Below are 18,628 nucleotides of genomic sequence, written 5' to 3'. Positions count from 1 at the left end.
GATTCTATTGTTCATCTTTTTACAGTTATAAGTATCTTGCTTGAACAGATTCTATTGTTCATCTGTTTACAGTTATAAGCATCTTGCTTGAACAGATTCTATTGTTCATCTGTTTACAGTTATAAGCATCTTGCTTGAACAGGTTTTATTGTTCAACTGTTTACAGTTATAAACATCTTGTTTGTACAGGTTCTATTGTTCAACTGTATACAGTTTTAGGCGTATTAAAACATTTAACCCAAAACTATTTTGTATGGACACTGTACATACATCTAACATGTTGCGAACACATTCTCAAAAAGTTACAAACAGTTGTAAGCAGAAAGAACTGATACAATAAATCACATCACACTCTTACATTAGTCAGGAAAATGAGAAGATACAGATCATTAGGAAATAATACTTATTACACCGACCACCAAAAGAGGTGAATTTCCAAATGTTTGCTAAATCTCATAATTCACGTTGTAGAGCAAAGTGAAACCTATGAGCTGGAGAAAAAAATATTAAGATTTATTCTTTTTAGTTTGTTAGTGAATTTTAAGAGAATGCTATTTGAGCTTGGATTCTCTCCCCCAGGACAAAAGGACCAGCATTGAACGAGAGTTTCAGTCCTGGCTAAAGGAATGCAATGAATTGTATGACAAACAGATTTTCTTCTTGGGCAACCAGGGTCAGGTGACCAGAACTGACCTGCCCCGACACAAACAGATTCCCTGGACCAAGTTCTCTATGGTGGAGTGGGATGGGAAAGTCTATGACACTGGATTGATGGTAAATAGAAATACATGACATTGTGCTTGTTTAACATTGTTATTATTATTATTATAGCTTTTATATAGCGCTACTTTCATGCTTATAGCATGCTCAGAGTGCTTTTTGGTCCAATCTCATTTGTGGACCAGTGGGGGGGGGGGGTATCTGCCTTTGGGCGCTCACTAAACGCAACTCTGCCCGAGTCGGGTGTCGAACCTCGAGCCCCCTTCTAGGTAGCCAAGACAAGCCAAGTTCAAGCGCACTTGGCCTCTCGACCACGCTTCCCATTGCCCATAAAGGCAACCATATAATGACATTTTTTCTCCTTAAAGTTGTTTGTTGAGTGAAATGCACTTTATAACACAAAGAGCAAAGACATTTTTTATATTTGCTTCATTTTGTCTCAACTTTGGTTTTGTAAAAGAAGAAATATTTAACAGCCTAGGCTTTGTCAGTGATTTGATCTCTTGTTTCTTAGGTTAGAATTTTGAGAACAACCCCTGCACTTTATGGTACCATCCAAGCATTTTATCTCTACGGTGAATATGAGGGAGACATCTATGCCATGGGAGGTGACATTGAAATATTGCAGGTAAGATGCAGGAAGCCTGTCAGACATTAGTACAAGTTTTTAACATGTTGTATTGATTAGTGTTGACTAGATCATAAGTGATGTGGATGTCTGTATCTCCAGGAACCCCAGTCTTTGTACTCGGAAAGAAGATTTGTTCCCATCAATAAACTAGACAGAGGGACTTCAACGTTGCAGATTAAAAAATACATTGAAGAAGAAGAATCCAAGTAAAGTGTTGTTTTTTTTTTCACCTTATTTGAGGGATTGTTTTGTTTTGTTTTGTTATCTTTTTATTTTATTTTTTCAATTTTCACAGAGAAAATAAGCTATTTTAAAATCACTAACCTTTATTACAGCCACTGCTTGCAATTTTGCTTGAGAACATTTCTAAAATCCAAAATTAAAGCTCAGCTTCTATTGGGTATTTAATTTGAGGAAGCTGTCCAGCTTGCTTTTTTTATTATAGTTCGTCCATTTCACTATTAATACTGTTTCAGGAACTGAAATGATAGAGCACGTTTGAAGTATCATATATCTTGTTAACTTATAGTCTGATTTGAATGTTATTTGTACAAAGTATAGGGGAGACTTTTGACTGTCATGCTAATGTTCAACCACTAATTGTTAACTAATATTGGCAAGGTGCACAATTACTCTTCACTCTTCTCATCTTAATTCAGATTGCTGAAAGTCATTAACAAAAGTGAGAAAATGATATCTCTTAATGCCAATCATGATTTAAAGTGTTACAATTATGTACTTATTATTACCATTATGTGTATGCTGTTTGTAATGTGTGCACTGCAGCATAAAAACAAAAATAGCTTTTGCATTTTTTTCTGATTTGTTTATAGTTGTTTAAGTCATCTACTTTTTTTTTTTCTGTAGATTACCTGATCATCTGATTGTCACATGGCCAAATGGAATGGAAGTTGTACAGAATGAGAAAAGAAATGCTGGTAAAACTATAGGTCAGTGCTACATTTTCTTACACAGGCAGCAGTGAAAAAGATGAATATAGTTCTATCCAAATATGTCCGCTGTCTAGCTAAAGGTGATTGATTGAAAAGAATTTAAAATTATTATTTTTTAAATACTTTTTAATATAGCACAGCTTTCTTGCTTATAGCATGCTCAGATTGCTATGGTCCAATCTTTTTTGTGGACCAGTGGGGGAGAGGGATATCTGGGAGTAGGTTTTCCATGCTGCTTTAAGGCACTCAGTAAACGCAGTTCTGCTTGAGTCGGGTGTCAAACTTGATTCCCCTTGATAGGTAACCAAGCCTCCTTAACCAAGTGGTTTGACCACACATTCCACCATTTATAATTTCCAGTTCCTCAAGTTAAAATATGATTTAATTTTTCAGGAAATAGGACAATGCATTTGGCATGGCATGCTGTTGACAGATTTACATTTCCTGGTCATTAGAGTTACAACCAAAGCATAACCTCAGATGCTAATGTAGCTTGTGAGGAAAAAAATAGGCACAGTTTTTGATAGGACGTAAAAAATTGACCACATGATATTAGGTTAAAAATTGCTTTAATATTTCAGGTGATATTAAAGTCGAGATTTCCAACAAGAGAGGAGAGAAGATCTCCAAGATTCCTTTTTCAGCAGCAGGCACAAAGAAGCTGTTGGTGGAACTGAAGCTTATTTGGCATGGTAAGATGTCTGCTTAGTAGAATTGAAGCTTAACTAGCATATTGGTTATTTTCTGAAGACGTATAAGATTTACATGACATGGCATTGATATGACCTGTTGTGCATGTATTTTAGCCTTCTACCATGCTGATGCTTGATTTGATTTTATATTAACGTAGTGTTATGTTTGTTTTTTCCTCCTGTAGCCTCCCATGGAGATGAAACAATTGTCTCCCTTGTATCACAGCATGGTAAAACTTGGCCCTACTGGTTCAGGAAGATGGGTGAGTGCTTGCAAGTCTAAATGATTCTTTTAGAGCTGCCTGTTTGGTTTCAATACTTGCTTTAATCTTAAATGATCAACTGTCTCCTACATAATGGTTTTTTAGTACTATTTTAAAGTTTGCTTTAGTCTTTAATGTTTTCTTTTCATGTATATTAATTTACACATGCCAAGTCATTCAGGTTAAAACTAATTTGTTTTCTTTGTATGTGTGTTCCAGACAGTGCTAAAAATCTGGGCAACTACACTCTACAGCTGAACACTGTATTGAATGAATCAGGGAACACGTTGTTTGCTGGGAAAGAGTTACCCTCTTATAAAATCAAGTTCTCAGTCATAGGTCAGTGATAAAACATTACATTGATTATAGAGCTGTATCATCTTTGCCTAGTCATGTGAATCACTGCTCTCATCCTTAATCTTTGAAATCGAAGACATTGCCATTTCATCGTTGCTGTATCTTTACATAGCTGATTCCTAATGTTCTGTGAATATTTCAATATATAAGTTAATGCTAAGTACGAAATCCAGCATTTTTTTAGAAAGCTTGGGCATACTAAACAACTCCCTTGAATCTTAAAATGCAACTTTGTTCTTAATTATTATTATAGCTTTTATATAGCGCTACTTTCATGCTTATAGCATGCTCAGAACACTTTTGGTTCAATCTCATTTGTGGACCAGTGGGGGGGAGGGGGTATCTAGGAGTTGGTTTTCCATGCTGCCTTTAGGCACTCAGTAAACACAACTCTGCCCGACTCTTGGCCTCTCCACCACACTTCCCATTGAAAATAATTTTAAAAAGCCATTGGATACTATCAAAGTTGACTTCATTTCACACATTTTTTATTCTCACCAACAGAAGCTGATCCTGAAAAGTTCACAGTTGGCATCCTAGATGGACCATTTAAAGTTGGCGTCCCTTTTCAGATTCCTCTAGAATTTCAAGACAAGTACAATAACTCTACCAGAGCTCCAGCTAAACTTAAACCCATGTTGGATGCTGAGTAAATATTATACACTTTATACTCACTTGTTTGGGGGATTTCATTATATTGGGCTGGAATATGAATGAAGCACTAACTGGTTAAGGAATTTTAGTTAAAGAGAATAAAAACAAATATTTGTTTCAATAAATAAAAAAAAACAGCATAAATCCAAAGTAAGGTCCTTTGTTATTTTAATTTGCCTATATACAGGCTCCTTAATTTATTTTTCATTATTCTTTGTTCATATTAACATTGATATGTTAACATATGGTAACATTGAACTTTTCATAAAGCAACATTTAACAATTAGCTCATATATAAATGTTTCAAGACATTTTACTGCACAATATGTAATAATATGGTACAATCTTCTAAAAACAGGAAATATTTACTAGGCCTGTATTTTAACTGACTAGTAGTATGATATGAATGTGCCATGGAGTTATTAGCTGCTTTTTAGTCTGACAAATGATGATTGTATTTACACTTTGAACACATGAGAAGTTTAGGGTTATCTGATGTCAGTAGGGTCAGGGTCATTGTGTAATCTATTTAGAAATATTCTAATTGCAAAAGATGAAATATAAAGACATAAACAAATTAAAAAATATCTTCCTTGAAGTCCCAGGTTAGAGGTGATGTTATTGTAGCACGCTAGGACTTCTGTAGATACAAAACATCAAGTTTTATCAATCAAATCATTTTAGAAAAGCCATTGCACTTTCTGTACTGTCCTAATTGTCTGTGCCCTGTGTCTCTCCGCAGTGGTCTAGAACTAAGCTATGAGAACACACAAATCAAAGGCAACAGTTGTTTCATCAAAGGAGTGGTCGCCAAGGGCATTGTCACCAGAAGTTCTGAAAAGGTTTTGTCATTTATTTGTTTTAACTGGTTAGTACTTGTCACACTTTACAGCAAACACTTAACCACTGCATTGAATTTTTTTTTTCTCCTCTTTGTCCAGAGCTTCAACCTTAAAGTCTCGATCCCTGGACTAGAACAGACTCACTTGCTGAAGATTCGACTACTACCAGGTAATGAACTATTTCTCATGACCATTAGGGATCCATAAGAATCCGAGATTGTTGTATAATTGTATAATTGTAAAATCAAGATTCACCAGAACCTGTCCCATTATCTACATGTTTCATGTGGTACTGTTTTCTAGCTTTCATATCACTGAGGTGAAGGTGCCTTATTGAGAGGGTTACATGGTCCTTAGCCCAGCTCGAAGGGAAGTGAGACAAGGTTGTCACCCTTACTGGTTGAGATAGAATAGTGCCAATCAATCACCCCAGAATGAGGGATCAGTAAAGAACTTCTTCTTATTCCTAGGTTTCAATTCAATCTTTCTAATAGTTTACACCTGGTTTTAATGGAATTCACATCAGATATCTTTTAGACATAAAGGATCTTGACCATCAAGTTTTAAAAATGTATATTGAATGGTCATATTTGGTGACCAAAATAATTAGCAATCTATCATTTTATTTCTTTCTTGTATAATAGAAATTCAACTAGTATGTTCATCTTTTATCAATAAATGCAAAGCTAGGTAAATAAGATATTGTCAGATGAATAGGTCAGTTTTACTTTAGAAATCATAATATAGACAATATATAGAAAAATTTTAACAAATTGTATGCATCAACACAAGAAACACTGCAGAATGTAGGTTTTGTCTATGCATTTATCAGAGAGGAAAAGAGAGCTCTCCAACTGATCACCTCACTGCATGACACTGACTTTGTGTTTTCCAAGCATGCAAATATTTTGTATTGCCTTACACCATGTTCATCACCCCCAGGTCCTGCAGCAAACCTTGTGGTGAAGCCAGAGACTGAAATTACCATAGAGAATGGCTCCGCCCCAACATATTTCCTTGAAGTACAGGACATTGCTGGGAACATTACATCAGGAACAAAGTTAAATGTTGTCGCTAAGGTAATCCCATAGAAGTGCACAATATGAATAAGACCTAGTTTCTCTTGTGTAGACTGTAAGACCTTGTTTCTCTTGTATTGTTTAGACTGTAAGACCTAGTTTCTCTTGTATTGTGTAGACTGTAAGACCTAGTTTCTGTTGTATTGTGTACACTGTAAGACCTAGTTTTTGTTGTATTGTGTAGACTGTAAGACCTAGTTTCTCTTGTATTGTGTAGACTGTAAGACCTAGTTTCTGTTGTATTGTGTACACTGTAAGACCTAGTTTCTCTAGTATTGTGTAGACTGTAAGACCTAGTTTCTCTTGTATTGGCTGTTCCAGATGATGGGTGCTAGTGGGTTGCCAATTATGGTGATTGACTGCTCAGCGACTGGGACAGCTACTCTGGTTTGCAAACCAATCTTCATTAAGAATATGTCAGGGGAAAAAAACATCACAGTAGTATTTGATATACAGGTAAGTGAAAAGTTTTATGTCTGTGGACTTGTACCGTGAATTGTTCCATTTCAAATGTGTTGTGCTTGCTGATCAGTATTGCATTATTTATTTTCATATATGCTAGTGACACTTTTGTTCTTGTATGGTAAATACAATATTTTTAATCAAAAGGAAGCCATTATATGAAGATTAAGACTAAGACTGCTTTATTGATCCTTATGGAAATTTGTTGTGATTACAAGATAACAAAGTCCCCACACTGTTGCCCTACTGGCATCCTACACTGCATTCTTGTTGCTGTTTTTTCACCAATCTCTGGCTACACTAGTCTTACAATTTAAGGCATTGTCCTCGATTCCAAAGATTAATTATATCATGTGACCCTGCAGACCCAATTGTGACCTTCCTATTTTGCCACATCTGATAGCTTTATAGAGTTAATTTGCTAAATCATAGATTGCATACCGTTTGAAATGTCAGTTCATGTAAATAGTTGTATGATTGAAAACAAACTATAAAATGGTTTGTACATCCATGAATAAAGAAATGTTTATTTGGTCACTAAAATTGTTTATATGCATGATCCAAGAAAAAGATATAGTTTTATAGAAATTCCAAGCCTGTGAACATGCTGGTACCTTCACATTACTTCACTTGGCTAATAGCCTAACGATAGATGACAGATCTAAGGGTTAAACTAATGTGTTAAAATTATGTGTATTATAAACTAAGGTTTCACCTAGTGCTGTGTTGAAATTAAGAATGTTTGTGAATCTTGTACATTGTAATAGACGCATTCTCATGTACTTCAGGGTTCAAGGGGTATGAGCCCTATAGAAAGGATCATTCGAGTCGTTCCTAGCAACAGAGCCTCTGTCATCAAAGCTTCCTACAAGTCTGGCAACAAAGAAATAGAAATAAAAAATGGAGACATACTAGAGCTGGAGGCTGGCACAGAACTGAATCCCATTAGTAAGAACAATTTTTTTCAAAATACATTTTTTTCCCTCAGATTAACAAAATGATTCCATTTTTTTGTCAGGCATTGACTTGTAAAATGTTTTACATTTTTCGGATGTTTCTTCAGAGTTGAAGATAGTTTACTTCCTAGTCCAAATCTCCCGCAGGATGATGGGGGATGCGAGCGGGCAGGGTTTGAACCCGGGACCATCAATAAATCCAAACGACAGTCCAGCGCGCAAACCGCACAACCAGGCAGACTTTTTATGATGGAATCTCTTTGATTGACTAATGAGAGTTAAATACAACCTTTTAATGCAGCAGTCAACACACCTTTGACTGAGAAGATGTTTCTTTGTAGCTGTAACTGTCTAGATTTCCTTATTCTCATTTGTTAGATAATGTTTGACCCTAGAATTGGGTAGTTTATTCAAATTAAAGTTTGGTGGTATTTCATCTCCCAGTGTGCTGTTGAAATAAAGAATTGCAGTTTTCATATTAATGTCTCATACCTAAACTCAATGACTAACCTGTTTCTCTCATTCCACTTGTGTTGTTTTTGTCTCTAGTGTTTGAAGTATTGAATGAAGCTGGTGAAATATTGGAACTTGATGACAAGTTGGCAGCTAAAATCAAGGTGAGTACTTGGATGTTTTTTCTCTTCTGAAAAAAATTCAGTATTGAACTCATTCTCTGTGGCTCTAGGACCATTGAAACTTTCTCCCTACCTCGTTCTATTCAGACCTGACATTATTTCTAACACGTCTGGACTCTTAAGCTGGAAGATTCTATTACTTTTATTTACTGCACTTTCCAAAGTAAAAAGCTAGAATCCAAAAGTTTAAATGGTACATATTCACTGCATTTTCTTAAACAATCAAAACCCTCCCTCTTGTGTCAATAAACAATTTTTTCACATTGTAAGTGTAGTGTATCTTTGTATATCTTTATCAAAAGGTATTTGAATAGAATTCACAACAACAAAGAAATGTGACTGCAGAGAAATGTTAACATCTTTATGATTTATTCTACAATGTGCCAGCCAAGAATGTTAACATCTTTATGCTGTACCCTTTATTGTGCCAGCCAAGAAATGTTAATATCCATATGCTGTACTTTACATTGTGCCAGCCCAAGAAATGTTAATATCTTTATGCTGTACTCTACATTGTGCCAGCCAAGAAATGTTAACATCTTTATGCTGTACTTTACATTGTGCCAGAAAAGATATGTTAACATCTTTATGATGTACTCTCCATTGTGCCAACAAAAAAATGAAATGTACTTAGTTCTTTTATCGTTTTTAACTTTCACTTTGTATTTCCATCAGGTCAACTGGGCACCTAAGTCTCTCAAAGACCAGTTGCAGAGAAAATGCTTACCTCCATTAAAGGTGTCCACTTCAGTTCTAGAACCAAAGTATTGCAGCATCAGTTTGATGGAAGGGGAGGGCATTGAGCTTCAGTTTACTGTCAGGTACAAGTCATAGGCAGGCATAGAGCATCATGGATATCAATTAGCATTTTAAACTATCATAAGGCATTATAAACAGCTAGGTAGCATCATAGACAAATCATATACCTAGAAAATTTAATGTCATCAAGTTCATTATAGAGAGGCAATTCTAAGTCATTATGGACAACATTGGATTATATCTTTATTCCCGGTTGAGCTTAAAGCCTTTAGTAAACATACAGTAAGTTCTAACTCTAGACCTAATTAAAAATGAGTAATTACATAACAAAGTATACTTAGCTTTATGTTAATTTTTTGAAGGTTGGTTAGGGGATTAAAAAAAACTAGACATGTGACGTCTGATAACTATAAAGTGGTGATAGCCACATGGTATATTTTATTTGTAGATTTTTTTTTAATGTAATATTATTTCCATCATTTTTTTAAATTGTTTTTTATAGATAAAAATGCCATGTTTTGTAAGTCAAGTAAGGCTCTCTTACAAACATTATAAAACATGTAAAGGTCTTTTCCTTGGCATGTGTAATGAGCCCTGTACTGTTACTATGCTTACAGATCACTCCCAGCCCCAGCCAGTCAGTTGTTGTGTGAGCTGAAAGGAGAGAGTTCCACTTTGTTAGGGGAACAACTCCAGGGAGCCATCCTAGTCTCAATGAAAGACAAATTTGGCAATCAGGTTCCGGTAGGTCATTGTGTCCAGCTTGTGGTCAATGTGTCTATATAAATCAGGGTTGTATACAAAACAAATAACATCATTGTAAACATTGACTTGTATGTGTGTCTCTCGTCATTTCTTTTGAACTCATGACACCCGGGAGGGACACGCAGATAATTTTTGTTTTTCTTCTTTCCTCAGTACTTAAACTCGTGTAAAGAAATCAGCTGTTCTGGAGATGGCTTGAAAGTTCAAGAACTTATTAAAACACTAGATAATGTAAGTAGATCAGCTTGGATGAGAATCTGGTTTTCACAGTATCGCATAATGTATTGGCTTGTTGAAGAGGAAAATGTTCTCTTTTTTTTAAAATCCATTTTTAAGCTAACATGATTTCTTTCAAACTAAATATTTCTACATTTCTCTATTTTTTTTTTAACAAAAGTCTATTCATTAGATATATATCAGACTATAATAATGTTATAAACTTGGTGGTGGCACAGAGAGGGGTAGTGGTGTGTGTGTAGTCAGCTGACGCAAATCGCCCCAGGCCAGCGCTAGACGAGCGGTCAACCGTGACGAGCTACGACGGTCAGCCGAGTCGAGTGTCAATAGGACAATTCGGGAAAGATCGTTGCCGTGAACAAGAGCTCAGGAGCGTCACGAGAGTTGTAGTCATCTGACCACCTAGAAACTTCGAGCGGCGTTCTGTCCGGTTCGAGAAGGCCAGTAGGGACCCTATATAAGAGCGGAGGCGACGCAGTCAAGAGGGTTCAGAAAGGGGGTTCACGACAGGAGTTCAGAACACGGTCGACTACACCACAGTTCAACGGTGTGGTTCTGTACGGAGTATTACGACGGTTCAGTGCGGAGTACTGTCAAGTACAGTTGAGACGAACGGCGTCTTGATCTTGGTCTGTGATCGAGTCCGACACAACGAGCCCAAGTGTGTGAAGTCAGTCCCGAACTGTTGAACCCAGTGCAAGCCCGGAACGAGACGGAGAGGCCAGTGCAAGAGTTGATACGGCGGAACGGTGTTATCGGAGAGATATTTGTACAGTGTACGTGTTGCCAATTGTACAGTATTGGCTGTTATTTCTTCAAGAATTAAAGTGTTACGTTACTTTGGAGCCCTGAGTTGTCAAGTTCTTTAAGTTGGTGGTGTATGGTGCAGTTTGCAGAGAGCCTGGATAGTGAGATTCCTAACAATAATAATTATATTTATTTATAATAATTTATGGCAATGCCTTTGATTCTGAAGATTAATGATGAGTGCAGTGTTTCACATGGCTATGCAAAATAAAAATAGACCTTTTGACATTTTGACAAGGTTTTAGGTAAAAAAAAAATTGTATATTTTTGATGTTCTGACCATAGTATGGGGGCTTGTCTTCAAGTCTGAAGATTAAGAAGGACTGCAGTATTTCATATGGCTACACAGTAATTCCTCCAGCCTGCGCTGAATATTTGAGTATTTTTAAAGTCATAATCCATTTGCGCAGTACTATACCACTGAATGCCTCCCACAGTGGCACAGCGTCCTATGGATAGGCTTGGATTATATAGCAGTTCTTCTACTACTTCTAGACTAAAACAACTCACTCTGTCACATGTGGTCCACATAGTAGTCAAGCATTAGTATTAAAGATTTTCTCTTTTGATACAAAGATCTAGGGCATTGGATTAAGGTTGAAGAGTTGTCTATATTCATAATCAGAACTATCTGGAAATAGTATAAGCATTTATTATCACATAACTGGAAATAACTTATTGCCAGATAACTAACAAAATATCTATTGTCAGATAACTAACAAAATATCTATTGTCAGATAACTAACAAAATATCTATTGTCAGATAACTAACAAAATATCTATTGTCTGGTAACTAACAAAATATCTATTGTCTGATAACTAACAAAATATCTATTGTCTGATAACTAACAAAATATCTATTGTCAGATAACTAACAAAATATCTATTGTCAGATAACTAACAAAATATCTATTGTCAGATAACTAACAAAATATCTATTGTCTGATAACTAACAAAATATCTATTGTCAGATAACTAACAAAATATCTATTGTCTGATAACTAACAAAATATCTATTGTCAGATAACTAACAAAATATCTATTGTCTGATAACTAGAAGAAAAAAGCTGGGTGGGTACTTATTGTCAGATGCCTAGAAGAATTTAGGTGATTTTTTTATTGACAGATGAGTGGAATGAGACATTATTGTTTTATCAAATTAATTTTTTTATATTTTCATTTTGGTGAAAATAAATTTTGACAAAAGACTTCTCTCTCTTTATCAGCAAAAATGTCTGATCAGCAATCTTATCTTCACGTCCATGGGGATGAAGGAAGTGGAGGTCAAGTGGAAAGAATTAAAGTCATCAGTCAAGTTTGAAGTTAAGGCTGGAGCCCCAACCCAGTTGGAAGTGCTAGACTGGGTTGTGGATGAGGTATGAGGTGTCATAGTATTGTCTTTATACCCCCCTCCCCCACTGGTCCACAAATGAGATCCGACCATAGCGCTCTGAGCATGCTATAAGCATAAAAGTGGCACTATATAAAAGCTTTTCAATAAAAAAAATTAAAACAATTTGGTTCTATTTTCTGTAAATGTTTCATGCTATCTGTAATGTGTTCTTTCTGTAGTACAAATAAGCTATTTTTAGCTAGCTACATATGTTTTCTGTAGCTAAGGCATGGTACCTGTAACTAATGCATTACTCTAGAGTTGATTCTTGTTAAACGATCAAACCACATTTTATTTTTGTCCCAAAAGTGGGCTGGTCAATTATTTAACATTTTTGTGTTCCAAAAATTTGTCATATTTTAGGATTCAGTCGGGATAAGTGGCTGCTCCCAGATCAACCTGTGGTCAGACTAACTAGATTCACAATGTGTCCACTTGCTTACATTTTACCCTTGACTAGAGCTTCCAGCACATGAATTGTTAGCTTCAACTTTCCATATGACTTACAGATTTCCTTGTTTCATCTCTCCCTCGCAGCCTATACTGGTATTCAGTGGGAAACCACTCAGTCAGCCCTTCCGTGTTCAGTTGTTGGATGCCGAGAAGAACCCCTGCCACTTAAACAATGTCAAGGTTCAAATTGTCAGAGATCAGAAGTTAAAGGTGAGTTACTTGACACAGAGCAAACTCGACTTATTAAGGTGAAGCAAAGCAAAAGCAAGGACAGGAGCATTGGTCTGACTTTCTGAAATTCTGATAACTCTTTTATAATTATCAGTCAGTACCTTTCAGAGATCTGTCAAGTGTATTTTTATAATATTTTTTATTAGGAATTTTAGGTTAAAATTAAAATTAATAATATGATAAAATGAAAAAATTAAAACATCCTGTAATAATAGTGGATATGATTAGATAAAGAATTAGAAATAATTTCTGTAGTAAATATCCAATCTCAAACATCAAAATAAATCAAAGCTAGGATCATTGTCTCTAAATCTGCATCAGCAAAGGCTACCAGCATTTATTCCTTCGTTCTCATGGAACATTTGCAACGAATCGCATCATGTCATGTTTGTAAAATGTTTTTGTAAAATGTTTTGTAAAATGTTGTAAATGTTTGTTTGTAAAATGTTTTACATGTTTCGGATGTTCCTTCAGAGTTGAAGATAATTACTTCCTAGTCCAAACCTCCCGCAGGACGACGGGGGATGAGAGCGGGCAGGGTTTGAACCCTGGACCATCGATAAATCTGAACGACAGTCCAGCGCGCAAACCGCACGACCAGGCAGCCATTTCTGGAAATGTAGATAAAGGAGTGATACTCAACTCAATACATCAACTCACAAAATCCAATTCACATTCACAATGCATTTCTATTTGAAAAAAAACAAAAACAAAATTGTAACCAAACACAAAGTACATTTTATTTTCTTGAGTGCTCCAACTGTTTAGTATGATGGAAGGCATTTGTCTCCACAGCTTCATCCAGCTCCTGTCTTTGTCCGAACTGACAACTTAGGGATAGCAGACTTTGGTGTACTGACCATCACAGCCAACAGGTAAGCAAGTCATAAAATTGTTGACATAGAAAGTAAACTAAAGGCTTTAGGGAATTTTTTTTATACTTGATGATGAGATGATAATAATAAGGCTTGTCTTCAAGTCCGAAGATTTATGAGGAATGCAGTATCTCCCAAGGCTATGCAGCCCCAGCTGTGACCTACATATTTTGCCATTGTGGAACAATTATACTTGATAATATGTAGCCTTATTGCTAAAAAAAAAATGTTCTTAAAAGTCAATAGCAAATAGTAAGATTGCAAAGTGTGGTTTAGAAAATTTTCATGCAACCATTTGATCTTTTACTCTTCCTTTGAGTTCTTAGTTATTCTACTCAAACAAGTATAAGCTTGAAATCATGGTCCTATCCAGTCCATGCAATAAGCAGAAACTCAGTTGTTCTTAATTAGTTTTAATATGATTTGTTCAAATTTTCATCTAAACTTTTTGGGACTAATCCATAGCCAAATATTACTCTGTTTCAGTGGTATCTATGACATACAACCTAAGGCCAATATTTTCAAAACTGTCATCAATGGACCTAAATTTATTGTTAACGTCCAGCCAGATCCATTGAAACCATCCGCTGTAGAGGTCAGCTACAACCCTAAGATGACCATTACAGCTGGACAGACCTTTCCAGGTAAGGGCAGTTTCATCCAAATAATATTAACCCACTAAAAAAAAACTGGGACTACTTATTGTTACTGATCGCTTGTTGTTTTATTTAAGACTTCACAGTTACAGTCATATCGGAAGATGGTAGTCTGTTGAGATCTGCTACTCTAGACCAGGTGTCCATGAGACTGTGGAGGAAAGAACCAGAGGCAGCGAATGCTAAGGTAGATAATTATTTCATTATATTCAAAATCAGATACTGATTTCTTGGAATGTAAAGCTGTACACTTATGTTGTAATTATCATAAAATGCAGAATTCTTATTTATCAAACAAGTAAAAGAGGCTCTAGGGTACAGGCTAGGTGATGGGGTTGGTTCGGATGTCTGTGGTTCGAGTCCTTGTCAGAGCTTATCTCTGTTTCACCAATTTTCTTTCACCTTCCCTCTATAACCACTGTACCCAAGTTTTATTGCTATCAATTGCTGCAGCTATAAAATAACCCCATTTATGTTTCATTAGTTTAGGTACTACCTCTTCTGATGATATCTATATGCAATGTTTTGATATGGTCCTCTTGTAGTGCTAGTTAGAGATTGTTATGTAAAGTAAGTTCCCTTTTCAGACCTTGCCATCTATAGGGCAGATGATGTCAAAGTCATCTGTTTCTATGGCTCACTAGCTCATGGTTAACAGGGGTGTCATGTGGCCATCACAACAACCAACCACCTTTACTTTTCCTCAACTAATGTCAGGTACCCATTGTAGTGACCTAATAAAATACTACATGAAGACATGTCTTGATGCTAGCCTTTATTGAACAAGAATGACAAAACAGTTCACAATAACACAGTACACAAACACACACAAGCTGACCTAGACACCATGACATTTTGACACACTAGAACAGATCAGTTCACAACACACAACAAGAAACATAAATACACAACACCCATTAGAGCTGGGTGGACTCAGAGGCATCCTAAAGATCCCAAAATTGAAAATCCTTGTCTTCACTGAGATTCAAACTAGAGATAGATGCAATTTAAATTAGTCCAAAAAGTCTCAGGCTTCGCAAGTTTTGTTAGTCCTAAAAGTACAGTTGTTTGGAAGAGCAAATGGAGAGATGTAAGCAGGCGGGTCACATAGCCCCGTAACTCTGAATGGCAATATTGGTCCATATAGTTTTGCTGTCTAGAAAGCTTCTTTTATGGGGACCTGGATGATCAAATCAGATGTTAGACTTGTACCTGGTCATTGCTAGGCAATGGGCCCGGTTCAAAGGTTGTGGTTCGAGTCTTTGTCAGAACTTATCTATGTTTCACCATTTTTTTTTTTCACCTTCTTCTCTTAATGACAATTGTACCCTACTGCTGCCGTGTTTGTGTCTTGTTTGTTCAATACTAGAATGTTGCAGCACAAATAATAGAACTATCTTCTCTTTGTAAATGTGGAGTTCTGTTTCTTATGCTTCTCCTTGTTAAACTTGTATTCATTTTGTCTCAATATTTCATTTTTAACCAATTTGTTTATATCTTCTGCTGCCATTTGCCAGCCAGAAATTATACAATTTCAAGCCAGTAACAAAGAAGATGTTGGAACATTTTCCTTCAAGTAAGTTCCATCTGTCAACTCTTGCTACTATTCGTTCTAACCACGCCCTCATTGTGTGGGATACAAATTTACACCATTCCCAAGTCAGCATTTTAGTTCAGAGCATTTCATTAATTTTTATTTTAAGTATAGGAACAAAGTAAAAATTTGGAGGGGACAGAAGGACTGTTAGTAGATCTAATAGTAACAAAGTAATCATGAAGTACCCCTTTCAGACCTTGTCATCTTTAGGGGAGATGCTGAAAGCTCATGTTTCTTTGGCTGATGGTTAATGGGGTTGGCCAGCACAATGATCAACTGCCTTTACTTTCACAAAATAATGTCAGGTACCCCAAAATCTGGAGCCCTGCTTTTCACCCAGATTCAAACCCAAGAGTGGTTTGGAAGCCAAGCACATCAACACTCAGCCCCTATAAGTCTAATAGATCTAGTTTGTGTCTTAGTTTCTTTAGAGAAGTAGTTATCTTATCTTCTTATCTTATATAATACAGACGTTACTTCAAAAAAGAAGATGATCACGTCCTACGCGTCATGCATTTAGTCATGCATATTAACCAATTACTTAAATTCTGCCAAGTCACTGGTTTTCCTGGCTAGCTCAGGCAACCCATTCCATGCTCTAATAGCACTAGGGAAGAAGGAGTATTTGTACAACTTTGTCCTAGCATATGGGACGAGGAATGTGCCTTTATCTTTGTGTCTTTCAGAGTATTTTATTAAATTTTGTTTTTGTATTTGAAGATTATGGTTCAGTGTTTTATGTATAGTTGCTACTTTACTTTTGAGTCTTCTGTCCTGAAGGCTTTCTAAATTTAGTGATTTTACTAAAGGTGTTATTCTGGTTAAGTGTGAATATTCGTTTATTATGAATCTCACTGCTCTATTTTGTGTCTGTTCCAGTTTCTTAATGTTATCTTGAGTTCAGTTGATACAGTTACATTTATAGGATCTGCAACTGTTGATGTGAGAACTACTGGTGCTTGCTTAGAATCTGATGGTTTATACTTGCCCTTTGCATTGCATTTTCCTTTACTGCTGATGTCACTTTCACAATGTCACACCCTCTGTCTTTTTTCTTTTTTGCTTTTATTTTGCAATATGTCCCGAATTAGCTGCTCTGACCCTACAATGGCAGGCCTAATTTCTCTTTTGTTAATCACAATGTCTAATTTTGTTATCCTCTAGTGAGATAATAAAAGCATATGTTGATCTTCAGATCTGGTTTTACTTTATAGCTTAATTCAGGAGAGGTAACTGAAGACTAAATTTTAATTTGACTTCCATTTCTAGAGTACTTTTTCAGAATTTCTAATTCTAATTGGGTTCAGATGAGTATATAAGTTTTGTAAGTAAAGTTCCCCTTTCAGACCTTGTGGTCTATAGGGCAGATGATGTAAAGGTCATCTGATTCTGTGGCCTACAGTTAGCGAGGGTGTCATGTGGCCAGCATAACGAGCAACCGCCTTTACTTTCCCCAACTAATGTCAGGTACCCATTAAGGATGGGTGGACTCAGAAGGGCCCAAGGATCCCGAAATAAAAATCCAAGTCTTAACTTGAAGCCAAGCGCTTTACCACTCAGCCACCGCACCTCCCCATAAGTTTTGAGCCTGATGTTAATTCATTTCTGTGCATTATTTTAGAGGTTAATTTATTAATATGTATTCTTGCTTGGAATTTGTATGTCTACAGTGTCATTAAACTTAATTTTTAGAAATATATTTTTGTTACCAAATTCTGTTACCACATCTTGAGAATAGTTTTTAGAAATGCCTCTTGCAAAATACTATAAACACATTTGTTCTTTAAATAGTGAATGTATTTTACAGTGTGTCATTCATTGTGACTTAGTTAATGTCTAACTAATCTGTTCACACATGTCACTCTTGTGTTTCCTTGTACCAGAAAATGTCAAGTTCCTGAGACTTCTGGAAACTATAATGTAATGTTTGTTTACTCTGGTGGTTCCGTGGAACTACTCAGTATTGTGGTGAGTAGCAGAGTAGTCTGGACTTAATCTTATACCAATAACATGTTTTGATGTTTCTGTTATCTTGTCTTTTATAATACAGACGTTACTTCAAAAAAGAAGATGATTACATCCTACGCGTCATGCATTTAGTCATGCATATAAACCAATGACTTAAATTCCGCCAAGTCACTGGTTTTCCTGGCTAGTTCAGGCAACCCATTCCATGCTCTAATACCAATAACATATTTTGATGGTTCTGTTCATACAAATAACATATTTTGTCATGTTCAAAGTGGATAAGATAAGTCATACCAATTTTTATATATCGTAACATAATGAACATTTTTTAAAATCTGTGTCAATCATAGCTCTAATAATTAATTTCTAACCTATCTTTCTCTATTTACTGTTTTTACGTTTGTGCGTCTGCAAATGTTCTATTATACAGTTGGTTTTTTTTTTTTTTTGAAAGTCTGACACTTAATAATCCAACACACTCAATAAACCGATAGGACATAAATTCATGTAATTAATGTATACTTTAGTGCATATAGTTAGGTGCGCTTATATTGTAGTTCAGTGCAGCATTTAAAAGCTGTAAGTTTTCTATTTTTAAGATTAATTCATTTCCTTTTTTGTCTATTGTTTATATTATACCCTT

At 35.8% G+C, this 18,628-nt stretch overlaps 1 protein-coding gene across 1 annotated transcript in view; it reads left to right on the top strand.

The window, feature by feature from the left end:
- LOC106073145 (structural maintenance of chromosomes flexible hinge domain-containing protein 1-like) overlaps nucleotides 1-18,628 on the top strand; it is a 56,706-nt gene that overhangs the window by 13,088 nt on the left and 24,990 nt on the right. The window contains exons 15-38 of the mRNA XM_056015214.1: nucleotides 580-774; nucleotides 1,235-1,348; nucleotides 1,451-1,557; nucleotides 2,219-2,301; nucleotides 2,886-2,996; nucleotides 3,182-3,259; nucleotides 3,479-3,598; nucleotides 4,121-4,265; nucleotides 5,013-5,112; nucleotides 5,212-5,281; nucleotides 6,055-6,191; nucleotides 6,513-6,647; nucleotides 7,442-7,601; nucleotides 8,159-8,226; nucleotides 8,920-9,065; nucleotides 9,621-9,747; nucleotides 9,922-9,999; nucleotides 12,039-12,188; nucleotides 12,743-12,868; nucleotides 13,685-13,764; nucleotides 14,251-14,408; nucleotides 14,498-14,607; nucleotides 15,938-15,996; nucleotides 17,901-17,985. Of these exons, the coding sequence (XP_055871189.1) occupies nucleotides 580-774; nucleotides 1,235-1,348; nucleotides 1,451-1,557; nucleotides 2,219-2,301; nucleotides 2,886-2,996; nucleotides 3,182-3,259; nucleotides 3,479-3,598; nucleotides 4,121-4,265; nucleotides 5,013-5,112; nucleotides 5,212-5,281; nucleotides 6,055-6,191; nucleotides 6,513-6,647; nucleotides 7,442-7,601; nucleotides 8,159-8,226; nucleotides 8,920-9,065; nucleotides 9,621-9,747; nucleotides 9,922-9,999; nucleotides 12,039-12,188; nucleotides 12,743-12,868; nucleotides 13,685-13,764; nucleotides 14,251-14,408; nucleotides 14,498-14,607; nucleotides 15,938-15,996; nucleotides 17,901-17,985 (2,742 nt within the window). The remainder of the gene's footprint in view (nucleotides 1-579; nucleotides 775-1,234; nucleotides 1,349-1,450; nucleotides 1,558-2,218; nucleotides 2,302-2,885; nucleotides 2,997-3,181; nucleotides 3,260-3,478; nucleotides 3,599-4,120; nucleotides 4,266-5,012; nucleotides 5,113-5,211; nucleotides 5,282-6,054; nucleotides 6,192-6,512; nucleotides 6,648-7,441; nucleotides 7,602-8,158; nucleotides 8,227-8,919; nucleotides 9,066-9,620; nucleotides 9,748-9,921; nucleotides 10,000-12,038; nucleotides 12,189-12,742; nucleotides 12,869-13,684; nucleotides 13,765-14,250; nucleotides 14,409-14,497; nucleotides 14,608-15,937; nucleotides 15,997-17,900; nucleotides 17,986-18,628) is intronic.

The sequence above is a fragment of the Biomphalaria glabrata genome, chromosome 17 (assembly GCF_947242115.1).
Source record: "Biomphalaria glabrata chromosome 17, xgBioGlab47.1, whole genome shotgun sequence".
Classification (NCBI taxonomy): Eukaryota; Metazoa; Mollusca; class Gastropoda; family Planorbidae; genus Biomphalaria; species Biomphalaria glabrata.
This window is presented reverse-complemented; position numbering and strand designations above follow the sequence as displayed.